Source organism: Pezoporus occidentalis, unplaced genomic scaffold, assembly GCF_034315485.1.
Source record: "Pezoporus occidentalis ecotype Australia unplaced genomic scaffold, CSIRO_AGI_Poc_V1 ctg227, whole genome shotgun sequence".
NCBI lineage: Eukaryota > Metazoa > Chordata > Aves > Psittaciformes > Psittacidae > Pezoporus > Pezoporus occidentalis.
The window spans coordinates 107,389-127,523 of NW_026914148.1; the positions used below are offsets into that span (position 1 = coordinate 107,389).

At 40.1% G+C, this 20,135-nt stretch overlaps 1 protein-coding gene across 2 annotated transcripts; it reads right to left on the bottom strand.

Moving 5' to 3' along the window:
* Positions 1-3,371: 3,371 nt before the first annotated feature.
* BRD7 (bromodomain containing 7) lies at positions 3,372-19,783 on the bottom strand. Of its 2 annotated transcripts, XM_062621075.1 has the most exons (17): positions 19,632-19,783; positions 19,070-19,278; positions 18,219-18,348; positions 17,763-17,820; positions 15,909-16,053; positions 14,463-14,573; positions 13,913-14,097; positions 12,997-13,120; positions 11,737-11,812; positions 10,734-10,841; positions 10,035-10,167; positions 9,013-9,124; positions 7,235-7,291; positions 6,234-6,345; positions 5,944-6,087; positions 4,689-4,832; positions 3,372-3,886 (listed from the first exon to the last, which is right to left on the bottom strand). In XM_062621075.1, the coding sequence occupies exons 1-17, from the start codon at positions 19,678-19,680 to the stop codon at positions 3,822-3,824; spliced, it is 1,962 nt and encodes a 653-aa protein (XP_062477059.1). In that variant the 5' UTR covers positions 19,681-19,783; the 3' UTR covers positions 3,372-3,821. The 2 variants fall into 2 exon arrangements, with proteins under 2 accessions (XP_062477059.1, XP_062477060.1); XM_062621076.1 differs by lacking the exon at positions 7,235-7,291.
* Positions 19,784-20,135: the final 352 nt, after the last annotated feature.

Genomic DNA, 20,135 nt, shown 5'->3' on the forward strand with positions numbered 1-20,135 from the left:
ACCAGAAGATGATGAATAACGGGACAAGGATTGCAAGTAAATACATCCTGTGACAACTGTGCTGAGCTCCTTCAGGAAAAAAGAATTGCACATCATGGAATCCCTGTTTCCTTGTCTTTGTCTCCTCCACAGTAGTACCTTGTACTAAACAAATGTTTTCGTGACCAACATCTCTTCAGAGCTAAATTTCACCCAGCTTGGCATGTTTACATTACATGTCCTCTGTTGTGTTTCCATGCGTCTGTACTGGTTATCTACATGCACATTCTGTATGGTCACGTAAGTGAGTGTTAAGGCTTTAGATGTAGAAACATAGACTTGACCTCAAGGAGCACTGGTCTCCTGCGGTTTGTCCTGGTGCTTTATTAGACAGGATCCGAGGGCAACTTGTGTTGCTGGCACCAGCGGTAGCTCTGTATGCTTGCTGCATTGAGGGCACTTATGGGATCAAAAATAACCCGGTTTGAATTGTTTGGACTGAAGAACAGATTTATAAGGTCAGATTAGCAGCAGTAGCAGATACTATAGAAACAGAAGTGTGTTAGAGGTGGCTTTGGGTTGTTTTTTTTTTTTAAATGTTCTTATTTCCTCCATTTGACTAGCCTCTGCCTGGCTTATGTACCTTTTAAAGGCAATGCAGTTTATGAAGCAGATTGGGTCTGAAGGCTTCGAAAGAATGTGGGGAAAAAATGTATTCATAATAGAAACATTTCAGCAGAGCCTCAATACTGGAAGTACATGCAGAGTGTTAGATCATTGCGGAAATGGACTTGTTGACATTGGTTTTGTTTGTTAACTCTTACACTGTTAATGGCTTTTGCTGTTTTTTAAATTGCATTATTCTACTTACTGCAGTCACTTAGTCTGTTTTCTGTTGGTGGAGATGGTAGTATTTTGTAAGGCTAACAGCTTGTACCCAATTATAGGTATTAACTAAAGATGGATCCCCACTCCCCGATACACCACATATGGTATGACTATGCAGCATGGTGGTTAAGTTCAACATCCATTTTGTTAAGCCTTACTCTTCTACAAAGCAGTGTTTACTAATCTTTCTGGGTTTAGTACTAACTGGTACCAAAAAAGTGTTTAACAAGCGGTTCTACGCATCACTGCCACTTTCCAATTACTGTGTGATTTCTTTAGATGAAGTGACTATTTCAAGACAGGCAGAAATCTAAGTACTGCCCAGCTATGGATTAAACATTGCGCTTCTAGCCTTTGTCAATTTGGTAGGTCAAACCTGTGCCTGTAGCAAGTCTCCAACAAGAAATGGCAGGTTAGAAACTTTGAGGTTGACTGGGTCACACATGGACTCACTGAAGGACATTTTGTACTTTTCGTGTTAGTGTAAAGTCAGTGTTGTAGTTGAATAAACTTTAAAGTGGCTTTTGCTACTCCTGTATGTTGTAGTTACAGATGCTCAGCGAGCGCTTGTTTTGAGATACTGTTTTCTAAGGACCATGCGTGCCTCAAAGGCTCCTTTTGGTCACTGATACTGTATGCTAGGTGAAGTGACTGTTTGCCTCATGAATGTTTTGCCAAGTGCATTGTGCCTGAGGCTGGAGCTGGCTTTTAAGTGTCCCTGGTCACAGACCTTGTAGGATGTAGATGTGTTATATCTGTGAAAGAAAATTCCCTGTAACAGCATTTTAAAATGCTTTTATTTACACTGTACTGCCAACCTGCTTGGGCATAACTTCAACTGAAGCTCACTTCCAGAAGGGATGTAGAGAGCTGCAGCTTCCAAATGGGACAAACTTGGAGTGTTACATGTTTAAGAGGACACAATGCCACTTGCACTGCTCACCCAGTGTCTGTGTGCTATACAAGGCATACCTGGGACGTGAGATGGCCTGTCACAAAGGAGTTGGATCTGGGGATGACAGAGGACTGATTTCTCATCAGAACTGGAACTGTGTAACATGAGAGCTACATTCAATCACCGAAAAAGTTCAATTTAAGCAGCAGCTTATAATTGTTTTCAACAGTCCTTGTGAGAGCAAACTGTGAAATTTAAGATCAAGGAATAACCTTGTTAGCAAAATCTCTCTTTACAGCATTATTGTTTCCTTAAACTAAAAAACTGGCACTGTGTCTCACTTGAAAAGCTAGTAACATCTTGAACTAGCAGTCTATTTTAAAGAACAAACTTTTGATTTTACTATTAAATAAAAAAATTCCTAAAACTTCTTTGGGTCTGCAGTGATTTTAAGATTCCCATGAAAAGGAAGAGATTGCTTTTACTTGTAAAGTCAACATCTTTACTTCTTGTTTTTTAAAGTGTGCAAGTGGAAAATATCCTGTAAAATCTCTTGTCAACAGCTACAGAATAGTTTCAATACTTGGTTTTCTGTCCTGTGTGCACCTGCTGCACTATCTGCAATGTGAAAGATGGGAAGGGAGAGGCATTGTGCTTGTGCCTTTGGTCTTCTCTTATAGCATGGAAATGACCTAAAATACCCACGGAAAAAATCATGCACTGGAACAGTATCTCAGCTGCAATTACCAAGACTGACTTGTGAAAAAATTCCAGTGGTTTTGAAGTTTTATTAAGAAATTATCTGGGACAACTGGAACTACGGGAGCAAAACCCAGGGTGAGAGTTCTGTCCTCCTGGGATGAATTTTAATTGCAGAACTTTCAAAACAATTGAACATTCCTGTGGCTGTTTTTAGAGAGGTGGAGGGAGGGAGTGTAGGGATGATGCTGAACTGGGAGTAGGGGTGGAGCTCACCATGATACTTGGCCTCTGTGTTACATAGTAGTCCAGTTCCATGCCTCTGCGTGTTCTGTGGTTGCTCAGCAGAGGAACTAGCACGCTGCACGTCATTCCTGGCCACATCCAGGGTTATACTGGGAACACAGTGCAAAAGCAGCAGTATCTACAACTGCTTCAGGATGCCTATGGTGAGCCTACTGCCCGCCTATGGGAGACTGATGAGCACAGGGCACACCCTGCTTGTGCAGTGACATGGAGGTGCCTGACTTCTCCTCAGTGCCCAAAAGCTGTATGGTCAGTCTGCTTTGGCAGTGGTTTGGTGACGAGGAACTCGACTTTTAATGCTAGGTGTTTTTCAACTAGATGCTCCTTTCTGACAAGCCAGCCTAAAATTATCACGCAGGTAATGTTCAGCAGTACCTCCCAGTAATATCGCCTGTGTGAGATTCTCAGAGCTGACTACCCTGTAGCAGTGCGATACTTCACTTGCTGGCAGCAAGCGGGTGGGTCTGTCTCCCCTCACCAGCATGGTACGTGCCTCGGCTTGCCCTCAAGCTTTAAGAACCCTGGGAGCAGATGGTGGTGCCTCGCTGAGATGGCTCCACATTCAGAGTCTCCCACAGCTGATCTTCTGTTAAGACAGGGTCTGTTGTTTGTATTTAAAAAGTTTATTTCTTAAAAAGTTTATTTCTCTTCCTTGTGATCATTGGAGTTGCACAGTCATTTTAAAAAGGGACACTTGCCTGTTCAGGTACTACTGATTTCTGCCCCAACCACACTGAGACATAGAGACTATAGAATGCTTTTAGGAACTGCTGGTTGAGTCCCTGACCCATATACAGGTACATTTTCACTTATGCTTTGACTTTTCCAGACATTTAACAATCCAGGAAAACTTAAAACACATCAGAGGCACCGAGGAATGCCAAAAGAATAATTTAGTGCATTTATGTAGTAGACTTAACTCTAGTACAAACCATTCAAGTGTCACCAGTCCCCAGAATTCATGAACAAAAGTAATTTAACACACAAAGTACACGTGCCAGGTGAACGCACCTGAAGGAGGTTCATTTAGACGGCTGTAAACTGGACCAGAGCCTCAGACTGTGACTGGGCCACACTCTCTTTCCAGGATGGTGACAGTCTTCTTAGGTTCTTGAAAGTCTGAAAGGTTACAGTAGGTACCAGGTCAGTTAGCACAGGAAATGCCTAAATGCAACACATACTCCCTAGAGTTCTCCTGGCATCTGCTACTGGTGCAGTCTCAAGTCAGCTACACACTCTGCACAAGCCAGAGTATCTGCACTGGTCTGTACTGAAAATGCCATGTGTCCTCACTTGTAGAGTGCTATGGAAAATACTCAACACTTCTACAGCTGAAATTTCTTAAGCAGTTTTCTTGCAGAGGTAAGTTCCTGAAGTAATCCTGTGCTTCTTAGTAAGAAATATCTTAACTGCAACCACAGATTGAATAAATTTGTTGTGTTTGTTAGTTTCTGAAAAGGAACCACTCGCCTGTTGTGTAGAGTGGGGAGGAACACAACTTTTACCCATCATGTGCCACATGGGGGGAGCTACTCTGGCACTTGGTTTTCCACTGACCTGAATCCTTAAACTCCCCCCAAACCAGCAGTTACTTTTGGCTGGAGAAGCTGAGTTGGCCTGATGCTGTCAACCTACAAAGCAGTGCAGCTGGCCAAACTAAGCAAAGGGCAGGCACAGCCACAAGCCTGGAAAAAGAGAAAGGGTGATATCTGCGCTTAGCAAATTCCATACAACCAGAAGATTAATTCTGGACTGAGACCAAGCACAGCACTTCCCATTTGAAAGAGAATTTAAAAAAGGGGAGAAGAATTGAAAGTTGGAACCAGGTTACTGCAAGTTTTACTGCAAGCCAGGCTAATGATCTGCAGATGTGGTTTTGTTTTAGTTGAACGGATGCTACAATACATCTCTGTACACTCACCCTCTGTCAAATCTACCCAGCTGTCTTCCGTGTCAGGTAAGGGAACTGAAATTCCCATTGCTTTCCGGATTCCGTATGTACTAACAATGTCACCCGGAGTCACTTGTTGTGCAAGTTCTTTCAGGTTATTGGTTACTCTCTCCGCTGGAAAAGATAAGTGGATGCGTTTATATGCTGCATACCAGCACAAAATCCCCAAAATGAGCACTTCACACTGTAAAACCAGCTTAATTGTTTAAATACAGATGCAACTACATTAAGTATTGTATCTGCAGCAGAAGCGGTTTGTTGTACTGCATGCAGTTACTGCAACGCACAACACACTGGGAACTATGAGAGATAGTTATGAAGAGGAGGAGGAAGGGAAGAGCTGCTGGGTGAGGCTTGAAGTGGTCAAGGAACACCAGAAGCTAAGATGTGAGCTAAAAATGTTTGGCTCACACCAACACAGGACCCGGAAGAGGAACCTGGTGGCACCCACAGCCACTTTGTCAGCACTAGAGGGCCTTTGGGAGCCAGCATTCAGTTTTGTATGTACACCAGAGACACTGATCTTATTGCTATAAATGTAGTTTTCAGCCCAGAAGGAAGCTGTAAGTACTTAAAACATGTTAAGAAACTTAATATTTGATCTGTGTTAGACTTGGTGTAATACCAATTTGATAATATTTCCCAAATAATGGGGGATTTATCTTACCACCTCAAGGGGGTGATTTTAGACCACATATGCTGTAGCTGGTACTGCACAAGTTGGTTTTACTTGCGTAATGGCTACCCCTGTACACAGTCCTGTCTTACAAGGCTGCCATTAACCCAGGCTGTGTTAACTGACCTAAGAGATGGGCAGCTTTGCTCAAACGATGAAAGAACGTATGACTGGTATGGTAAAATAAACTGATGATAACCAGATCAAACCTAAAGTAAAGCCAGCCTTATGCTAAGAACTTAGTAATACTTAAGCAGGCCCCTTTCAAAGACCATGTAAAAATCAATAAGCTAGCCAAACACTTCTATCGTCTGCTGCGGCATACAGAAAGCTCTCAATCAGTTTAAGGGTAATCTCTTCATAAAGAGGAAATACTTGTAATTACTGTTCAAAACTTTCATCTGGCTTTACATTGAAAACCCCTGAATTTTCTAGGCCTAACAAGGCGTAAAGTCTGCACTGTAACTGTAAAACTTTTATCTTTCTTGAAGTTAACACAAGTTGAGGCTTGATCAGTTCCGCAAGAATTATGAGAAAAAGTGCATTTACCCAAGTGCATCTCTCTGTAAGATGGACCCAGAAGACAAATCATATTAGGGGGTGGTTTTGTACTTAGTCGTTCATTTTGAGCATCCTGGAGTTCTCTCAACAGCTTTGTTGTTTCATCAAGCTTCCTCTGGAAGATTTCAGCCTCTGTGTAATGAAGAAACTCCTAACTAGTAACAGAGTGTATTTATTCACATTATGACATAAAATATAGTAAGGGTGACTATGCAAAGGGATTGAGAAACTGAAACAGTTACAGACAGACCACACGTGCAAGTACCAAGAAAACTCACCCTCAGAATCAAACTCTTCTATAGGCATGCCAAAGTTTGTAACTGCTTTTAGTGCAGTAAGCCTGTCATTATTAGCAGAGTCCAATCTGGCAGCAATATCAATTTCCATAATCTAAAACAACAACAAAAAAGCAGCAAGTAGTAATTTAGACAATATTTAGATCAGCCTTGAAACAACAACATTGTTTGGGGAAAATCCAACTGCAAAGTTAGTTAAAATTAATCTGCTCTACAAATGTGAACATATGGAGGGAAAGCTGAAAAGACACCCTGTGAAACTTCCACTGCTCTACGGTTACTCAGTTTATGATTCTGTTTCATACTTGCACAGAAAATGGCATCTGCTAAAACTGCTGGGGGCATGCACAAATGACAGAGAAACTTAAGACCAGCATCCCTATTTTGAAAAAGCAAGAATAAAACTCCCTTGAGCTCACCTAAACAAATTCTCTGCTTTAAGATCTGAGGCCAAAACTGAAAACCATTCTAGGCATGGGCTGCAGGTGAACGCTCCAGGAGAGCAGCCCCTTCCCCTAGAAACGCTGCTACTACTAAGTGAACATGTTTGGGTGGAATGATTTTAGAGGTGTATTGTACATCTACAGGGCTGCAAGTTATTTGAGAAAACTTCTCAAAGACCGCTGTTTATCATGTGATATTCCCCACTTATGTTACAAGTTCAAATTAAACCAAATCACATTAAGGTAACAATAAAATGACTGTACCTGCCAACCAGATCTAACGCATGGTTAAATAATCAGAAACAAAATATATAAACATTTTCTTCCAGTTCTCTTGATGTAAACTCTCATTTAAGACTTAACTTTTTTGAGATTCTTACTCTCCAAATGCCTACACAATGGCACACCCTTGTCATGAGCTGCAGAGTGTACTTTTACAGGTTGTCACTCTGTGTAGCTGAACAGGCCCTGCAGCTGTAGGCAGTTTTGTAACTGTGGGGCTAGACAGGTTAGAGTAGATAACTGATTCAGAAGTTTTACCTTTACATCTTTCATTGCATTGCTTCTTTCATGTGGGACTTCAGCCTCCTCTGATGGCTGAATTGAGAAATGATTTTTAAAAAAGGCATTAGAATTAATTGTCAAAGCAAAACCTTGCAAAATGCAGTATTTTTAAAGTGAGGTAAACATACTGTAACCTTAAATTTTAAACTAACCATAGTGTGTGTGCTTTTAACATAGCAGAATAGACCAAACTTTTCTGACTTGCTAACAGAGAGAAAGGAATGTTTGGCTGATGGGGAAGGGACATCACTGGGCTGATAACAACTAAGTAGACAGTCAATAAAGACCAAAGATGCTGGCCTTCAAGATAGCAAGTGGCACCCAATGTGGAGCAAGACTGGAACAGAACAGAAGCAAGGGCATACCAGCTGCCAACTCAGCCCTAGAACCTTGCAAGTATGCAAAAGCACTGAGGTCATTCAGTAAACGCAGTGAGGAAGACTACTGGCAACCACCAGAGACCCCCACTAAGTAAGAAAGCACATGCGTAATTAGGGTGCAAGTATCATAATTAGTTCCTGGAAAAGCTATGAATATGCACGAGTATGCTAAATATATACCCGCTGTCAGCAAGTACTGGGTGCTCACCTTTGTGAAATGATTTGCATGTGCACCCTAGCACTGCAATAAAGAACGCTGCTTTCTAAAACTCCAAATTGAGTCTCAGAGAGCTTCTCCGACCGACTTCTGTGGTTAACAATATAATAATAAGCTTCCTCTGTAAATCAAGTCACAAAGCAGCTGGTTTTTAGAGGACTTTCTTCACGTAGTAATAGTTACTAAAATTCATGTTTACAGCACATACTGTATCGCTTTTTGCAAAGTCCACATGTTCTTCCCCAGTGATGTCACATCAGAGATTATTTACTGGGGGGCAAGAAGAAATAGAAGGGTGACCTTCAGAGGCTGAAATGTATTGTTTCTAGGCAACTGTATTTCTCTTAATACTTGCAACACAAACCCTGTAAGTCAGTGTCACTGCTGGATACCAAAAAAGAGCTGAACTAGTAACACTAAGCAAAGATCTGAACTGGGGCTGACGGTTGATCCATGAACTATGGCTAGTATTAACTTAGCTAATGTATGACCCATTAATAAAAGGCTATGATCTGTTTATTTTATAGTTTACACTGATGTGAAACTCAAAGCAAAACTTCTAGTTAACAGGAACTGTCCTGTGGAGATTCTCAACTCATTCTTACATTGCCAATTAAGTTAACATTGTCAAACCAGCCCTTTTGATTCCCTTCATGTTTGGAATATACTGATATCTCCTAAGAGGTGAAGAGTAGCTGTTAGTATTTTTACATAGCACATACCTGAGCTTAAAAGCACTGTACCAAGCAAAGGGAAAAACTAGTTACTAGTTCTTCTGAACTAAAGAGTGGCTGCTAGTAACATGAGAAATTTCTCATGGAAATAGGAAAGCCTGTCCATGATCACCTCCTTTCTAAACTACTGCGTACTGGTGTTGTCTTACTCAATGGAATAGAAGCTAGTGCTGATGAGAGTGGGAGAGAAGACATGGAAAGAATGTGTGACTGTCTCTCAATATTTTCATGTTTCACTAATTAAGAAGTCAGAATAATCCCTTTCCAGAAAATCCATCCACAGGAGACAAAGATCAGTGTTCACTTTCAAATTGTATCAATTACAAGGGAGCCCACCAAGAGGATCAGCATCGCCTTTCCCTTTACACAGCTTTAGCTTGTGTGCTAAAACCAAAGACTGACAGTACCCAAATCCACTCTTACCACTTCCAGTTCTCTGAGAGCTCTAGAGTGTCCTCCTTTAGTTAGAACATCAAGCAAACTATCAGCCATTAAGAAAGGATAATCTTGTGATTTCATCAAAAAATCATGGATACTGAAAGATCAAAAGAGTTAAAGATCAAAAGAGTTAAAGATCAAAGGAGTTAATGTAACTACTTTAATACCAAACGTTCAATGGAAAAATGTTATGTAAACTCAAACCAGTATGTACAGCATAGAAATACAAGAAGTAGCACTGGACAGCTTGCTTTGGTTATCCATGCCTTTTGTAGCTGAGGAACCCATTCAGATTCCTAACAACACCTGAAAAACTCGGAAACTATAGTGCTTCAGGCAGCTACATTGGACTGAGAGCAAAACTTGCACTGTACTTCCCTTTGGTATTCCCACATTTCATTCAAATTTATACCGCTGTGTAACCATTTTTGAAATTCTCATAAATCAACAGGACTTTAATGCGGAAATTTTTATAATCAAGAATAACAGAAACAATGAGAATTAATTATTTGCACTGTAGTAAATAATACAAAAAAAAAAATCAAACAGTATACACAGTATTAAAGAATGCAACTGGGAATTGGTATCTCTGGACTCAGCTCTCCCACTATGACCATAGTAGTTTGGTCAGTATTTGACCAAATACATGTCTCACTCAAGGCAGTAATGTAGTTCATTAAATTTAAAATATCCAGTTTGTATAAACGCTTGTACCACTCAACATTTTCCTGGCTTCGAACACAAGTCCTTCAGAGTTAGTCATAAGTATACCTAAATTTTAGTCTGTGTATAGTATGCATCGGTATTATCAAAATCCTTCAATTTTGGTTAATTTCACTTCACAGACAAATTCTCTTATCTGTTCCTTAAATTGAACAAACAAAACCCAGCAGACTATAAAGGCAGTAGTGACATCACTCAACAGCAAAGACACAGCCCATCCTGCAGTGACACATAGCTGCTTCTGATTGTGAAAGCTGTAATACACGTACTAGTTGGTTGATTACCTGAAAGATCCTTGATTAGGCTCTTCCCCATATGTTGAATAGATTAAGTCAGAATCTTCTTTGCTTATGTTGGCAAATGTGGAATCATATGTCGGAGCATAAGAACTATAGGGTCCGTAATTCAAGTATGTCACTAATGAATAACAACGGTATTAATTATTACATCTGATATGTGTGCATCAGATAAAAGTGAGAAGGGGTTGTAAAACAATCCCCAAAAAGAAATTTTAGGAACACATTTCTTACAGTGAAAACAAACTTCCACAGAATATCGTCTGCTCACACTGTAACATGTTCCAGTAACATCCACCTCAAATGCATTTTTGTTTAAGTATGTTTTATTAACAATATTATGCACCTTAACACAATATGAAAATTCAGTCTGGTGCTGGTAACAACTTTTCAGGCTATCCACTACACTCCCTCAAAGCTTGTGAAAACCTTTTCTCAATATAGATGAAGATTAAGCATGCCTCCCCTTTTGTATGTGTAAATTAGGCTAGACTTTGTGCTATGCTGCTGTTTGACAGACATGCAATAATGCACTTTATCATGAAAAAAACCTTAGTTCCAAACCATCTGTGTGTTAATGAGATCAACATGTTTTCATTATAGAAGAATGATCTATGTTTAAAAAAAAAAAAAAAAGAAAAAAAAAGCCAACAAACCAAACTAACCACAAAACAAATGAGTACTTACCTGGAGTAACCTTGTTTCTTTTATCTTCTTTGAACCCTTGTAATGTATTAACTCCTGACTGAAGCCTTCCAGCGGTCATACCCAGTTTTACAGGGCAGTAACCTGGCTCTGGAATAGGATGTATATTACACAGCAATAGTATGTTAGGCACAGTTAGGTTACATAGGAAGACGTGGAAATTATTTAATACTCAGCCCAAAATGTCAGAATAAACAGGATACAACTCTCAAAGCTTTCCTCCCCAAATGCTTTGTAGTAAAGACTATGTGTAGTCTTAAACATGAAATCCGGACCAAGTGGTAATACTACTTAAGTATAGAAAACTTAAAATTTACACCAAGTTTTCATTATCAGTCTTCTTCCTTCCTGCCCTCCACTAACAGAAGCTATGTAACTAAAGAGGATCTGATTCTTCACAAGAAAGACCACACTTTATTTATTCTTGCTGATGTTCTCTACTGCACAAATAGGTGAAATGGAAAAGTCAAGTCTTCAGCTTGACTTCTGCCTGTTCTTGACCTACTCAGTTCAGCTGTGTAATGAGCTGGCAGTTAAAATGTCAACCACCTGCACTCTTTTAGCTAGTGGCATTACACAGATGGCACCAACATGTTCCCAGTGGCTAATTCTGGAACATCTGTGACCTTTCGGGTCAGGAGGCACTGCATTCTGTACACAGACCAGAGTTAAGGAGAGTCCAAGAATGAGATGTGCCGAAGCATACGGCAGGTACTCCCTTCTCCAATGGCAAAAGCTTTCTAGTGCGGCTCCCACACCCAGGAGATGCAGCAGCCACTAAAGGCTCCCTCCAGCTGCTCCTAGTAAGAGGCACAACTGGTCCCTATCTATGTGGTCCCTGAGCTGCAGCTTTTTAAATCCGGATCTTTATCAGACTGAAAAGAAACATTCAGTTCTTGGCCAGCATTTGCTGATCTCCTCAAGCAAAACAGCAGCAGGCCTTGGTAGGTGAAAGCGGCTTGTTACCTGAATCATACCAACTTACCTCCTGCAGTAAGGTCAACTGGATTAAGAAGGCCCAGAGTTGTTGTACCATCTGGTTTTCTTCTTTCAAATTCACACTGAAATAACAGCAGAGTACTTCAATTTCTTAAACTAATAAAAACATTGAATGAAACGGTTCTATCAGCAGGAATCAGAAAGGGATTTCGAAAGGTCAGACTCAGAAGTGAGTGCTGCTTTAGCTTTTTATTTTCACTAGATAATTTTATTATTGGTTGTCCTGGGTTCAGCAGTAGCAGTCATTTTTCCCCTTCTTGGTAGCTGGTGCAGTGCTGTGTTTTGACTTTCAGCTTGGGAACAGAGCTGATAGTGATGTTTAGGTTTGGCCAAGGACTTTGTGAGCCTCATGCTCTGCCGGGGAGGAGGGGAAGCCAGGAGGAAGTAGAGACAGGACACCTGACCCAAACTGACCAAAGAGGTATTCCATACCACAGCACGTCATGCCCAGGATGTAACTGGGAGTTAGCCGGAAGGGCTGGGAGTCTGCAGGGTTGGAGGAGGTATCGGTCAGAGCTTGGTCGGGCTGGGGGGGCGAGTTATCGGTCGGCTGGTGGTGAGATGATGTATTCTCTTCCCTTGTTATTTCCTTTATCATTATTATTATTGGTGGTAGCAGTAGTGATTTGTGTTATACCTTAGTTACTAAACTGTTCTTATCTCAACCTGTGGGAGTTGCATTCTTTTCGATTTTCCTCTCCGTCCCTCCGAGAGCAGGGGGAGGGCAAGAAAAGGGGGGGAAGTGAGCGAACGAATTACCTGACTGGGTTTAAACCACGACATTGGTACAGGCACAAGGAATTAAGAAATGATGATAACTATTGCTGTTTCTGTAGAGTCTAAGAGATAATATATGTAATTCATGTTAAAAATTAAGTGGACCCATTATTACCAAACTGGGTTCCTTCTTCTGGAGCATTAATAACCTTTGGTCAGATATGTGGCTTCTTCAGATATGTGGCTTCTTCAGAACTACAGGTTTTTGCAGGTTCTTACTTTACTACTACTTTATGTAAAATTTCTGGAAATCTAAGCTGAACTTGCTCTGCTGCTGAAATTCAGCATGTGTTCAACTGATACGCTTTTTTTTTTGACCTTAAGATGTTACACAGAAGATCAGTCACATGCAGAATGGTGTAAACTGTAACTGTAGTAAAATCATACCTTAAGTTTCAGCTGACACCAGATGCTAAGTCACCCTATTTATGAAAAAGTGAAAGGCATTACTAAATACACAAAGACCTACCTGGCTGTTTGCAAGCCTTCTTGTTAACTTCCCTCCAGATTCTCTAACAATACGATCAATCTGCTCTTGTTCCCTTTCCAAGTTACTGCTCCGCAATTTGTCTTCAAGCAGATCTTTGTCCTTCCTGTGAATAAAATGCATGTAACTTAGTCACTAGCTTTAACGGACAGATTTAACAGACACCAACTGGTTAAATACCATGAACGGATATAGTGAAGAAATTGGTTTTGTGTCCTATGCAAACTGTTTTTGTAGACAGAACAACTAACAGAAGTGCCACTAAATACAGCTGGCAAGAGCAGGTGACAGATTTGTATCAGTAAATGCTTTATTTTAATAAACTCTGTGTTTAGCTTACTTGAGCCATACTAATGTCTGAGTTTAGGATATTGCTAGATTTTATGTCATCACTCCCACATTACTAACAAGGATAGTTTTGGTAAAATATTAGATACTCTGAATTTTAGTGTCTGTATTTTCAAATCTGTGAAAATAAAGTCTCCAGTATTTCAGAACACTGAAAGGGGCATTTCTAAATATCAAAAGATATTTCAGGAAGTATACATTCAGTAGCTATGCATTTACACGTTTCAAATACAAAACCCCCCTACAGTACTTGAAATTGGGTACATAGTTATTTGTACCAAAATGTTTAAAAGGTCATTTATATAGATTAAAAAAAAAAAAAAGATTTATCTATACATATAAAAAAAAAGGGTATTGTAAAAGAGTCTAAACTTATTTCTTTTTGGTGTATGAGGACGCTTTATATAAATGTTGCTCTGTTGAGATAAGGAAGTCTCAACACCTATGCAGTACCAGGAAAAGAGAAACCCCCACTGGTCCCTAAAAGTCACCCTGTTTCCGCAGCATGTAAAGAGTGTATGCTGTAACTATTACTGAGATAATACTTCACTTTTTGTGTTCTTTGCCAGGTGTTTTGAACGCTTTAGCATCACCATCCACAGGTTCTCCCTTGTCTTTTCCATGACCATTTTCATCTTCCCCAGTTTGCTGCAGTTCCGGCTTGTCCTTTTGCTTCCTTGTCTTCTGCAGGTCAGCCATGAATTCTATACTTTGTTTCAGGCTCTGAATTCTCTCCTAAAAATCACAGAAATCCTTTTACCTGCTGCTTTAATGAATCTTTTCATAACCTACACGGAGAGGATTTTATTTCAATTCATTCTTTCTTATATTAGCAAATATAAAGCCAGTTCAAAAAATGAAACATTAAATGCAAACTACTTCTTCAATAACTGATCTAGTAGCAGTACCGAAGCCTGAGCCTTGAAACAATGTATTTAAATTCTTATATGCAAGCATTTGACAAATATGAAGTTTTTATTAGTTTTCATGAGATCCCTGCGAGGAAAGTGGAATGAAATAAGCATCAGATCTTTTCTGATATATTTTTTAGTATTATTTTCTGTATATTTTTTAGTATTTTGTTTTGTATTTTCTATTACCTGGCTCAGTATCTTCATCCCTGAGTGCAGTAACTTTTTTGCAGCTTTGTAGTAAATGGTGTCTGGTTTGTTGTAAATCATTGCATTAGTACACATCAGTTTGAAGTTGTCCTGGAAAGACATTAATTTTAGAATGAAAATTAAGATTTTGTATTATACCGTGTTAAAATCCTTGTTGCAAATGCAGTGTCTTAAGCTTGAGGGAAAAAATAAACTTCAAATAACACTTCTAATTCATGAATCTACGAAATCTATTTAATTAAAAATTTAAACAAAGATAAGTTACAAGTCTCAAAACTAGCAATAAGCATCCTGAAAGTATTTTTAGGTATTCAGTATTGTCTGGTTTTAAAAGTATTAATGGAAGTCCTCTCAGCTAAAATTACCCACTTCCCTGAACAATCAGCAGTCATTATAAGAAAAACAAGGTGAAGTAACATACACCAGACAACAGACCTAAGTTTTACAACAGAAAAGCTGCAATTCAAAGTTAAATCATTATAAGGAATATGCCAAAGTTGCAGTTACAATTTGGAAAGGAAACGTATGCTTGTTTGAAGTTCCTTTCTTGAATGACTGAGCTAGGAACTTCACTTTTATACTCACTGCAGAGCCTCTACAGGCAGGTATGTTTTATCACATTCTCAGCTATTTACAAAGACAAAATGATAACATGAAAAACTAACCAGAAACAGCTGAAACAACAGGAAATGTTCTTCTGAAATTTTTGAGTTCTAAAGAGGAACGTGCTAGAAAATACAACCAATACTATTAACCAACATCTGCCTAAGTTCAACTGTTACACACAAATTACACTTCTTGAGTGCTTATCTAACCCTGTAAAGAACTAGAGAATATTTCTGCTAAAGAGAACAACAAAACAGGCTCCCACACCTTCTACAAATTTAGGGGCCTTCAAGACAGGACCTTGAATGGACAAACTACAGCACAGGGTTAAGCAGTTGTTGCCAACAGACTGAGCTCATCTTGCCTTGGCTAGCTGTGGATCTACTAGATAAGCCTGGCTAGCAGAGAGGTGACTGGAAACAAATAAGGAAGTAGCAACAGACAGGAAAAGCCAAGAAATTCACCAGACTCCTTGCTTTTTGAAAGGCAATACGTTCAAAAAAAGAAAGCACTCTGACAGAAATGGTAACGTATTCATTCTTAAGTAAACATCTGACACATTGGAAGAACAAACTGACAGGTTCTATTTAATCCTGCATAAAACCTGAAACTGTCCACATCTTTGAGATATGCATGTACAAAGCAGAAGTGTTTTCTTTCACTTCCAGAATTAATTTGCTCACTAAAATTCAACAAGAAACATTTCTTCAGGCAGAAGTTTTGGTTCTTTTGGCACCTTCATATTCTCATAAAATACTAGAGTTCAAGGCAACTGAGCAAAATACATCTCTGTAGTCAAAATAAAATCTACAGAATTACCTTTAATTCTTCTATGGACTGGTAGCCATTATTTTTGATCTTCTCTTTCATGGTACTAAAATCCATTGGGTTTTTAATGATCATGGAATAGCCAGGGGCAATAAAGTCAGTCACAGGAAATGAAAAGAAAGAACTTGGATCCTTTCTGTTGAGAAATGAAAAGACAGCTTTTTATGTTTCAATTTATAACAAAGAACATATTGAGCTTGGAAATTAAACAGAAAAGAAAGGATTAAATTGAAAAGGAATCAAAACCATAAAGCTAGAAAAGGTTTGCGTCAGCATAATCTTTCACTTTTGAAGGTTGAACAGATCCCATAGGCAAACCTATATAGCAAAAAAAGTGCTACAAACATTATAGAAGTTATTTTTGCATTTTGATAACTACCTGTACTCCTGAGAAGAATAAGAAACCCCCTCAAACCAACAAAACAAAACCACCCCCTTTTTAGGTTCTGGGTTTTCAGAAAGTGGTTTTGTACTATAATTAACTCATCAAAAAACAAAGGGAACACAGGTCATGCCTTGTGTCATATATACTTGTCCTTCATTGTTTATTTAACAATAAAATTAACAGAAGGGAAAGCTTGGTGATAAAAGTTATGATAGAACTACTAATTAATGTTAACAGTTTTTTACATTTAAATTCCCTAAGACTTTTGGTGATCTCTGACAGACAATGATGCACCTGGGTGCTTGTAATAGCATTCAAATCAAAGTATAGTTGGTTGGTATCTTCTCCTTAGGATCAGGCTTAGCTTTAAGCTGGCAAGAAACTCTCCTCCCAAACCATTGTTTTTTTGCTTTTCACTGAACCCAGTGAGAAAGTAAACAGTGTTTTGAAAAAACAAAGCAAGCAAAAAGAAAAAAACCCAAGCAAAAACTGTTTTGCCTTTCACTGAAATCAGTGAAAAGCAAACCAGTGTCAGACTGGCCTCCTATACCAGTGCTGATACTACACTCACTGGTGGAATCCTTGGCATTTCAGGCCTTCTTCCTGAGGCTTACTTATGACTTAGGAATTTCTGCTCCAAGTTGCTACAGAACAGTGAAAAGCCTTTTGCTATACATCTGCAGAAGCACATGGCACAGATATTCTGTGACACCTGTGGAACACTTGCACAATAGCTTCCAACTGAGAGAAAGGACTCAAAAGCAAAAATGACTGCTTGGGTGGAAAGGTAGCCAAAAAAACCCACCCACATTTTTATGGTTGTTAAGTTTCTTGAAACTGACACCAAAGTCTTGAAAATTTAAAGTGAAGAGAAAAGTTGTGAATCAAGTTTCAAGCTTAACCTGATGATACAGGTAAAGGGAGAGATCTTTCAACCACTCTTGTGCAAGACACAGAGATATTCTTAAAGTCAACAATGAATATGTTAAACCACAGATTACCTGAAAGAACTCTGCAAATCTGAGTGTTTTGATCAAGACATTTTGGTTAATAAAACAGTAAGAGAATGTGGTTCAAGTTTTCAATGTGTACTTCCTTTCTATAGTAAATAATGCTAAAAATAGGAGAACTCCAGGTAAAAAAAGATTTGGTTTGGCAAATTCATTCCAAAGTCTTGGGCCTCTCTGAAAAAAGAGTTCTTATAAAGAAAGCATCACATATCAGAAAACTGTCCCATTTTAGAAGTTTTTTACAAGTACCTTAAACTTGAAACTGGAAGCGTTTACCAGAAGCTTAAACTGAGAAGTTAGATGCATGCATTCTTAAACTAGTAAATTCCTAAGCCAGTCCTATTAGCAATATATTTAGCAGTATTTTCACTCAGCTTTTCATATGCCTCTTTTCTTAATGTATATTATTTTCATTTTATAGCCCTGAAAGCATGTAGCACAGACATTTACCTCTGCAGCTGTCTCATGAGTTGATTCAGAGCTTCCTGCAGTGGCGTCTGCTCCACCTCTAGATCAAAAAGAAGTGGAGGGAGAATGTGTGTGAGACAGAACTGACTGCAAGAGGTACTAAATGTCCAAGATACTAGAAATCAACTGAACAAAACTGATGCAAGTTGAGAGTTTATCATAAGTGAAAAAAATACAGTGACAATTCCTGTAACATATATAGAGGATCTACTTTTCTCACTGGCCTTGACATTCTGCCCACTCTGACACAGGTACCAGGTACCATTCTGCAAAAGTGGTATAGAGAAACGTAGTTTCAGATTTTTGTATGAGATGGGGAAAACACCAATATGGCAAAAAATGTCAAGTTACTTGCTACAGAAACAAAAACCAATAAAATTTGAGTCAATTAAAGAAAACTGCAATTAACAAAAGAAATTTCTTTCTTTCCCCCCTTACCTTCCTGTTTTGACAAAGCACTTGTCAGTGTTTTTTCTGGTGGCAATTCCAATCTGATGGGTGTTTGACATTTCATTTCCTGCTCTCCCTCACTGTCTGCAGGGTCTCGGTCTCGTTTCCTTTTATCTTCCTAGAAAGAGAAATAGTGTTATAGAAACTTACAGAAGCTGCAAAATCAGCATTACGACTGTACATAATGCTCTCTGGATTGTTCAAAACAACTTCACATGGTTAGTTGTAATCCTTAAACTTTATGTACTGTCTCCATCTGCTGGACAATAAAGTAATTCAGATACAGAATGCAACGTACCACTGGATTATTTTTTAAAATGTGACAGACAGCCACTTACAGCATGACAGGAACAATTCTGCTCAGAGTTGTTTCCAGGGAAGCTCCTAATAAGATTTTTTATTTAAGTTTTAGAAAAAAGCTGTTACTAAATAGCCAGTAAATTTAAATTACAGGTACCAATAATTCTTCAAATAAATGTATTTTAATTACTTACCATGTTAAGAATTTGACAAGAGAAATATTTTTTTCAGTTTTAATTAAGAACTTAATTTGAAAAGCCTTCTTCCTATTTTATATAAATGAATTTAGAAGCAAAATCTCCCCCCTGCCTTTTAAATTTTCTGTATTTGTTGAAAGATGAGATACTCCAGATGACTTATCTTTTTCTAATGAAACTACCCGGAGAAAAGGAATCTGCAAAACTAACATAGTAAGTTTGAATGTGTTTCAACTTAAGGATACAAGTTACAGTTCTATCTGCTCACCTCTTCATGTGAAGACTAGAGGAAGTTGAAGTATGTCTACATGCTTCATGAATACATGCTTCATGAATACGTACCTTAACTTTTCTCTTTCTTTTCTCCTTTTCTTCTCCAGGAACTTGTTTTTCTCCTTTCTTTCTCTTTTTCCTTTTCCTGTCCTTGTGTTTCTCATGTTCGGATTTGTCTTCATACAGGCTGGAATCGAGTCCTGCATTTCCTGTAGAGAGCTCAGCGACCTCACTTCCTCCAACTTTCAGCACCAGCTTCAGTGGCTTTTCTACGTATTCTTAAAACAGCGGAGAAACAATCGATGTGAGCACCGTGCTCCTGCCCTCAGCCTGAACCCGCCACCACAAGCTCTCCCGCCCCACCTCCCCTCCCCAGCCTGTCACTAGCCCACATAGCATTTGCGTTCCAGACTCGCAGCCTCTTCTACCTCTCCCTCAAAACGAATTAGCGCCGCCAGGCCGAGTCCCGACCCAAGCCAGCAAACCCCGCTCGGGCTCAGCAGCTGCACTAGGCCGCTACGCCCGGGAAGTGGGCCCAGGTAGGCCGCGCGGCCCCCTCGGACCGGCGGCAGGAAGGACCGAGGCCCCGCGTCCGCTGTGGCACGTCGCTGCCCGCCGGCGCCGCACCCACCTTCGTAAGGGTGCTTGTCCGACTTGTGCTTCTTGTGTTTCTTGCCCATGGCGCCGGCCGGGCCTGCGCAGGCCGCGCTGTTGTGCCGAAGAGCGGCCCCCCGACAAGCGGCGCCGCGCACGACCGGCGGGAAGGGCTCTCGGAGAGGAGGCAGCGCCCCCTGGCGCGCAGGAGGTACGGCGAGCAGCGCGGAAGCTAGCGCGGGCGCAGTGGCGGGAGGGCGGTGACTGGCTTGGGTTGGGCCGAGGGCGTCGCGGAGCGGTGGTGGGAGTTTTTCTCCTGCACTTTCTTTGGGGCCCACCGCTCCTCCCGGAACAGTTGTGTTTCCCCGCGTTCGGGTCTACGGGTAGCGCTGCGCTCCAGTGGCTTTTGTAGGATTCACCCCCAGTACCCCTGTGTTTGCCCTAGCCTGCACTGCGGCATCGCTCTTGGTGTGGGTATAAGTGCTAGGGGGCGAGTGTGGTACGAGTGAAAGGGGTGCTGGGTAAGCCTGCTTTCCTGAAG

Excerpts from the sequence above, each read along its gene's own strand:
- BRD7 (XM_062621075.1), bottom strand. The coding sequence starts at position 19,680 with ATGGGCAAGAAACACAAGAAGCACAAGTCGGACAAGCACCCTTACGAA. Across the intron at positions 16,054-17,762 it reads CTCATGAGACAGCTGCAGAG|AAAGGATCCAAGTTCTTTCT; the intron begins GTAAATGTCTGT and ends ATTTCTCAACAG. Across the intron at positions 9,125-10,034 it reads CCTAATCAAGGATCTTTCAG|TATCCATGATTTTTTGATGA; the intron begins GTAATCAACCAA and ends TTGATCTTTCAG.